Source organism: Vigna angularis, chromosome 2 (genome assembly GCF_016808095.1).
Source record: "Vigna angularis cultivar LongXiaoDou No.4 chromosome 2, ASM1680809v1, whole genome shotgun sequence".
Taxonomy (NCBI): Eukaryota; Viridiplantae; Streptophyta; class Magnoliopsida; order Fabales; family Fabaceae; genus Vigna; species Vigna angularis.
In genome coordinates this window covers 43,381,492-43,390,142 of record NC_068971.1, presented here as the reverse complement: position 1 = coordinate 43,390,142, position 8,651 = coordinate 43,381,492, and the positions used below count along the sequence as shown (strand labels likewise).

The window sequence follows — 8,651 nt, the reverse complement described above, 5'->3', positions numbered from 1 at the left end:
AAAGAAACTTCTCAGATGAAAAAAAGCATAAACATATAAGATCTTAGAGCTCAGTTATATACAAAAACAATTACCATTTAACGGTGAGATGTATAAATTAGGATCCTATTTAGTGATATAAGAACATAAACTTTTTAAGAAAATTAAGAATATAATTTTCAATTTATTTTTTATGAATAGCATTAGAACAATTTCTTCTTTAATAAAAAAAAATATATGTTTCTATCCCATCCCTTCCAAAAGTTCACTTACATTTAGTTTAAAACTTCTTAATGATAAAATATGACATTCCCTTCTTTTCCTTTTTTTTTTTATGTTCGCCTGAAGACAGATTGGTTTGGTAAGGAACTCTGGGTTAGTGATGCATGAAACGAATTTATCTATTGATTAGAAATGTAGGAGACGAAATTCTGAAATGGAACGTAAAAACTAGAAAGAACCTGTATGATGAAGTCATGATTACATTTGCTATAAGCAGGAAAGTCGTTATATCTTTTGTTGGCTATCTAGAAAAAGAAAAAAAAACTAATCATTACTAGGATCAAGAAAAATAACGGCGAAAAAGGTCGCCGTTTGAAAGCGTGCTCTCAACTCCAACGCCGGAGAGGGGACGAAGTTACCGACGAGGAGGATACAGAACTGGATGACGTTCCAAATAAGAAGAGGTTAGCGAGGTAATTTTCAATGTCTTGTGGGGTAAACGTCACAATCTCTCTCACCGTCAAGTCCCTCACTGATCCCACCGAAGCAAGCAGCTCATTATACCACTCGCGATATTTCGGCACAATACTTCTCGCGATCGAACCTTTTATTTCGTCTCGCAGTTCTCTATCAGCTACCACAAACGAGTTCTGCTTCCGATATGCTTCCTCGAATTTGAGGTTGAAGTTCTCGAACACCGCCCTCGCTTCCGCTGCGGCCGGATTTTCCGGCAGCGATGAAACCACCTCTCCCCAAGCTACCTTCTCGTAGTTCGCCACAAACCTCTTCGCTTTAGCTTCGTGCTTCGTAATCCAATCATCGCCAAGCACGTACTGCAGGTTCGAGCTTCGGACTCTGGCCACCACGTACCAGAGATTGTTCGCGAGAAACAAGTAAGATAGTGAAACGTCCTTGCAATGCTTCGCTTTGCCATCGAGCTTGCAAAGGAGGACGAGAATCAGCCACGCCATGCGCACCGTCAGCGCCGGCGTCGACACTGAGTAATCAGACTCTGGACTGTATAAATAAGACTCCGGCAGGAACGAAGACTTCGGCAGAGGAAGCCACTCGCGCGGGAATATGTCAGAGAGAACGTTGATGTAATCTGCGAGGATTGCGAGATAATTCATTGTCTGAATCGTGAGCGAGTGCACGCCGCCGCCGTTCACCGCAGTCTTGGAAGAGTCTTTCTGCATCGTGGACTCGAACTCAGTGAGCAAGAATTGCGCAGACTCGGTGAGTCGTTGAAGTGAAGTGAGGACCTGAGAACGCACGACGGAGTTGTAATCGGAGGAAAATATGGACTCGATCTCCGGCAACAGTTCTGAAGCCACAGCGTGCATGTCGAGCACGCGGAACAGCTTCTCCGGCGACGATTTCTTTGTTTTGGCAACGAGTTCGGGGAATCCAAAAAGGAGAGAGGCGCCGTCTCTGGAAATCTCGGCGAAGCAGGATTCTCTTACGGAATCTGAGTAACTGAAGACGTTGTCGCAGAGGATTCTCTCTCCGTTAAACAGCGTTCTAACGGCAATCCTCACCGCCTCCAACCAACTCTTGATTTTCAAATCAAGCACTTCCCAGTCCATCTTGTTTGCGCGCGACGAGCTCAGTTTCTCAACGCCGAGGCGATAAATTCCTTCGTCGATTATGGATTTTCGGATCACGATGTAAACTATTAAAGTGTAATGCAAATTCTAGAAGAATGTAGAAGCTCCTTAGATAGAAGAATTGACATGTAATACAAGTTCTAGAATATTATAGAAAAACCTAAGATAGGAAGAAAAATCAAGAATATTCTACATAGGTAAAAATCTAGAACATTCCACATAAGTTGTGGCTAGTATGTTCTAGAATAATCTATGGGTCTATAAATACCCATGAACTCTACCATTTGATGTATGTAGCCAACATCTATCATTTGTATGAACCAACATCTACTACAACTAAAGACAACTACAACACTTCTTCCAACTACTACTTCTACATTCAACTATCTCTACATTTTCTCTATCCCATCAACTACTCCTTTCACAACCTTAAAATACTAACAGTGGTACCAGAGCTACGTTCGGTCATCTACTGGGCGTAGATAAAATTTTCAACTACCTCAAACAAAACTATAACTCATTCTACTACTCCCAAATATATTCTCAACAATGGCTACTACTAATCAAACATCATCAATTCCAGTACCTATTTTCAAAGGAGAAAGTTATGATTTTTGGAGTGTCAAAATGAAGACATTCTTCCGCTCTCAAGATTTATGGGATATCATAGAAGAGGGATTCACTATTCCAGAAGACACCTCTACTCTTACTGCAGCTCAAAAGAAGGAGTTGAAAGAAAACAAGCAGAAGGATTCAAGGGCTTTATTTGTTTTTCAACAAGCAGTTGATGACACAATTTTTCCAAGGCTAATTGGTGCCACAAGTGCAAAACAAGCTTGGAACACAATACAAGAGGAGTTTCAAGGAAGTGACGAGGTACGCAATATTAAACTTCATTCTCTAAGACGAGAGTTTGAATTATTAAGAATGAAAGAATCTGAGACCATTAAAGACTACTATTCTAGAATAAAAGAAATAGTTAGTCAAATGAGAGCCTATGGGGAAAATATTCTTGATAAAAAGATCGTTGAGAAAATTTTAATTTCTATTCCCCAAAAGTATGATGCAATCGCAACCGCGATTGAACAAACAAAAGATTTGGCTACATTGTCAGTCACGCAACTAATGGGCTATCTTGAAGCTTATGAACAAAGATTGAAAAGGCATGAAGAAGACTCGGTTGAAAATGCCTTTCAATCAAAACTAAAATTACGGTCTCAGAATAAAGAATATGAAGGAGATAAAAGTAGAGAAGAAATTTCTAGAAATAAAGAAAATCCTAGAAGCTTCTCTATGACTCGTCAAGAAAAATATCCTCCATGTGGCATATGTGAAAAGACAAGTCACTTGGAAAAAGATTGTTGGCATCATGGAAAACCTCAATGCCACTATTGCAAGAAATTTGGTCACATAGAAAAGTATTGTCGTAACAAAAATAAGCATCAAGCAAACTTTGCGGAAGAAGATAATCAAGAGAAACTCTTATTCTACGCCAATCAAGAATCTCCTAGTAGAGAAGGAAGTTGGTACTTGGATAGTGGATGCAGCAATCACATGGCGAAAGATCAAAGCATCTTCAAAGACATTGATAAATCTGTCAATGTCAAAGTTCGGCTAGGAAATGGCACCACAGTGGAGTCTCGAGGCAAAGGAACTGTCATGGTGGAGACAAAGAAAGGTACTAAATTCATCAAAGACGTTTTACTAGTTCCAAATCTTAAAGAAAATCTTTTAAGTATTGGCCAAATGATGGAGAATGGATATTCTCTTCATTTTGAGAAAGATACATGCAAAATTTATGACAATAAAATGATAGAAATTGGCCAAGTAAAAATGGAGAAGAGAAATAGAAGCTTTCCTATAAGCTTCAAACCTGGAACTAATATTGCCATGAAGGTAGAAGTTGATGACTCATGGCTTTGGCATAGGAGATTTGGCCACTTCAACACACATGCCTTAAAGCTTCTATATACGAAAAACATGATGAGAGATCTTCCATACTTGAAGGAGAATAATGAATCATGTGAAGGATGTCTCCTTGGAAAACAACATCGATTACCATTCTCGACAGACAAAGCATGGAGAGCAAAAGACTTATTGGAGTTGATTCATACCGATGTTTGCGGACCGATGAGAACACCTTCACATCATAACAACAGGTATTTCATCCTCTTCATTGATGACTTCTCTAGAATGACATGGGTCTATTTCTTAAAGGCAAAGTCAGAAGTTTTTGGAGTATTTAAGAAATTCAAGGCCCTTGTTGAGAAGCAAAGTGGAAAACAGCTAAAAATACTTAGAAGTGATCGTGGCAAGGAGTACACATCTCGCGAGTTTGACAAATTCTGTGAAGATGAAGGCATAGAGCGACAACTTACAGTCGCATATACTCCACAACAAAATGGCGTGTCAGAGAGAAAGAATCGCACAGTTATGGAGATGGCAAGATCAATGCTGAAAGAGAAAAGTATGCCTAACACTTTTTGGGCTGAAGCAGTCTACACTGCAGTTTATATTCTAAACAGATGTCCAACTAAAGCAGTCCAAGACAAGACTCCTATTGAAGCTTGGAGTGGGAGAAAGCCATCGGCTAAACACCTACGAGTATTTGGGTCTATTTGCTACATACATGTTCCTGATCAAAGGAGGCACAAGCTTGAAGACAAAACTATACGAGGAATATTCTTGGGATATAGCACACAATCAAAAGGCTATCGAGTCTACAACCTACAAACGAAAAAGCTCATCATCAGTCGAGATGTTGAAGTTGACGAAAATGCTTCTTGGAATTGGGAAGAAGAAAAAGTTGTTAAAAGCAACATTTTACTTCCAGTGCAACAATCTCAAGAAGAAACTCAAGAAGAGGTAGAAAATTCAGGTATGCTTTCTCCACCTCCACAACAAGATTCTTCACCTGAATCTAGTCCAAGAAGAGTAAGATCTTTGGTAGACATATATGAAACTTGCAATATGGCCATGATTGAGCCTAACTGTTATGAAGAAGCATCAAAGCAAGAAGTATGGGTCAAGGCTATGGAAGAAGAGATTAAAATGATTGAGAAGAATAACACTTGGGAACTCATAAATTGCCCTCATGGAAAAGACATCATTGGAGTCAAATGGATATATAAAACAAAGCTCAATCCTGATGGAACTATACAAAAGCATAAAGCAAGATTGGTTGCCAAAGGCTACTCACAGCAACCAGGAATAGACTACAATGGGACATTTGCTCCAGTTGCTCGCTTAGATACAATTAGAGTTTTAATAGCTCTTGCAGCACAAAAAGGATGGAACATCTATCAACTGGATGTCAAGTCAGCCTTTCTAAATGGGGTGCTCGAAGAAGAGATTTATGTTGAACAACCACAGGGCTTCATCAACGAAGGCAATGAAGGCAAAGTACTAAGACTTAAAAAAGCATTATACGGCCTGAAGCAAGCTCCTCGAGCATGGTATAGCAAGATTGATAAATACTTCATCGATCAAGGATTCAGGAGGAGCAAGAGTGAGCCAACACTATATATTAAGGCACAAGGTCAGTACCATCTCATTGTCTCTATATATGTCGATGATCTTATCTATACAAGAAACAATATAGAGATGATGAAAGAATTTAAAGAAGACATGATGAAGACATTTGAAATGACCGACCTTGGCTTGATGAACTATTTCCTCGGTATAGAGGTGAAACAAGAAAAGGAAGGTATATTTATCTCTCAAAAGAAATATATTGAAGCTCTATTAAAGAAGTTCAAGATGAATGGTTGTAAACTTGTCACTACTCCACTGGTGGTAAACGAAAAGCTACAAAAAGATGATGGAGCACAAGAGGTAGATGCATCATGCTACAGAAGCTTAATTGGAAGTCTTCTCTATCTCACAGCCACACGACCAGACATTATGTATGTTACAAGTCTTCTATCAAGATTCATGCAAAACCCAAGTCAGATTCATTATGGAGTAGGAAAAAGAATTTTAAGATATCTACAAGGCACAAAGGAGTTTGGTATATGGTACAAAACCGTGACTAACTCAAGGATGATTGGCTACACAGATAGTGATTGGGCAGGATCAGTGGACGACATGAAGAGTACGTCAGGATATGCTTTCTCACTAGGATCGGGTATTTTATCTTGGGCATCAAAGAAGCAAGCAACCGTGACACAATCAACAGCAGAAGCAGAGTATGTAGCAGCTGCTGAAACCACAAGTCAAGCAATATGGCTACGAAGAATACTTGAAGAAATGGGTGAACCACAAGCTGGACCAACTATTATCTATTGCGACAACAAATCGGCAATAGCAATAGCAAAAAATCCAGTCCATCATCAAAGAACAAAACACATAGCCATTAAATATCACTTCATTCGAGATGAAGAGACAACTAAACAAATACGACTCGAGTACTGTCCAACAGAAGACCAAATTGCAGATATATTTACGAAGGCATTACCAAGACCAAGATTTGAACTACTGCGCACAATGCTTGGAGTTACCGAATTTGCATTAAGGAGGAGTATTAAAGTGTAATGCAAATTCTAGAAGAATGTAGAAGCTCCTTAGATAGAAGAATTGACATGTAATACAAGTTCTAGAATATTATAGAAAAACCTAAGATAGGAAGAAAAATCAAGAATATTCTACATAGGTAAAAATCTAGAACATTCCACATAAGTTGTGGCTAGTATGTTCTAGAATAATCTATGGGTCTATAAATACCCATGAACTCTACCATTTGATGTATGTAGCCAACATCTATCATTTGTATGAACCAACATCTACTACAACTAAAGACAACTACAACACTTCTTCCAACTACTACTTCTACATTCAACTATCTCTACATTTTCTCTATCCCATCAACTACTCCTTTCACAACCTTAAAATACTAACATAAACGCTAACGCACTCCTTTGCGTAGCCGGAAGAGACCATGCAGTCGGCAATTAACTTTAGATCCGCCATGGCGCCTGAGGAAACCTGTTCGACTTCGGTGATAGAGTCGCCGGCGGCACGGATATCGTCGTCTTCGGCCGCGAAGTCGTCGTCGCAATCGGAGCAGCTGGAATTGGCGGAGGTGCGAGAGGATCTGGCGGACACAGATTTGGGGTCAAGGTGAGCGCGGTTCATGCATAAGATCTGGTAGAACTCTTTCTTGAGTCTTTTCATGGCGATCTGCATTAGGTTGTGAGCGAGGACGAGTTTATGAGAGGAAGGGCTGTGAGAGATCAAGGAATGCATGGTTTGGTGAAGCTGATTAACGCAGTTAATGTAGTGTTTGGCTTCCGTTTTGTCTTGGTAAAATAGGGAAGTGACTTTGGCGTAGGCCGAGGAGTCAGGGTTCCATTTGAGTATGATTGCCTCTGCTTCCTCCATGAAACTATCTTCGTCGACGACGCTGCCAGGTTCTGAAAAACTGAGCCTGGGCGGTGTAGGGCTTGAGATTAAAGATTGTGGCGAAGAAGGAGAATTGCGGGCCAAGGCGAACGACGCCGTCTTGGGGTTAAAACACAGCTTTCTCATATTGGAACTCAAAATGAAAATGGTTTCCTTATTTTGCTGGTTAAGAGGAGAGAAATCCCACGCAGCTGTATCTTGAAAGGGGTTGTGTTGGAGAGTGTGAGAGAAGAATAGATATTTGGAGAGCGTGAGTGTATATATAAAGGTGGGAGCAGGGGAGGGACAGTGGTAGTGGCCTGTATTGACCTTTCATGAGCCCACATAACGTTGAATTTTAAGTGCTTGTTCCTGTTGATTAGGTCAGGAAATGAAACAGGAACTGATCTCTTCCATGCTCAAGAGTTTGGTTATGGACTCAGTTAAAGCTACGCGTGAGCCTCTTCCTTCACCACCACATTACATTCCTTCCAACATCAAGATACCACATACCACACTGATGTTGATTTTCGGAACCTCATTTCAACCATACAACTAACGCCGCCCACCACCATCCACACAACCCTGCCACGTAACAAAACTCACATTAATCCTACATAAACTATCATCAATTCACGATCATTTTCCACTCTTAAATCAAAATCAAAATTTTAGGGGGAACTTTATAAGACTGTAATTTATTTATTATAATTAGGATTTTTTTAACATTTATAATTTAATCAAAATTTCTTAATTAGTCTTCAGTGCTTTAGCCAACTACAACTAAGTTTCGCTATATTTCATGTAACTTTCAACGTCGTCAAAAGAAAACGCGCTTCTGTACATCGCATTTTCCTAGTATTGTCACTTGCCAAAATCATATTAATATCGTGTTTGTTTCTATTGATTTTGGAAAATACATATTTTTACATCTCTTTTAGAAAATTATCAAATAATAATACTTTTATTATAATGATAATAAATGTTTTAAATTTTTAGGTTTTTTATATTTATTTTTCTTGTCATTGCCTTTTTAAAATGGAATTATCAATCAACTACAGATCCTGATTTTGGTTACTAGGAATAAGTGGAGATAAACGGGAGCATAATACTTTTGTTTGAACAACATACAAATGTGAGAAGAGAGAATTAATTTCTATAAAGCAATGTGTCGATTATTTATTATTTATACAAATCATTTTAAAATATTATATTATTTTCTCTCTTTCTACTTTTTTTCATTTAATCGAACACGAACAAAAGAATATTTTGTCTACTCATTATTTAATTTACTTTTAATAACTATACTGAGTTAATTTTCGTTTCCCTTTACTTTAACTATTCCAGTACTTATCACGTTTATTATATAGGTATGTATAATTACGTTTCCATTTAGATAATTCCTTTATTTATGAATAACTAATATATGATATATGTTTCAATTTCAAGATGTCCAATTAGAAT

The 8,651-nt window shown here is 38.5% G+C and overlaps 1 protein-coding gene across 1 annotated transcript; it reads right to left on the bottom strand.

Moving 5' to 3' along the window:
* Nucleotides 1-365: 365 nt before the first annotated feature.
* LOC108328399 (exocyst complex component EXO70H1) lies at nt 366-7,869 on the bottom strand. The gene is made up of 2 exons (XM_052872680.1): nt 6,700-7,869; nt 366-1,863 (listed from the first exon to the last, which is right to left on the bottom strand). Exons 1-2 carry the CDS (start codon nt 7,332-7,334, stop codon nt 588-590), a joined length of 1,911 nt encoding a protein of 636 aa, XP_052728640.1. The 5' UTR covers nt 7,335-7,869; the 3' UTR covers nt 366-587.
* Between the last annotated feature and the right edge of the window lie 782 nt (nt 7,870-8,651).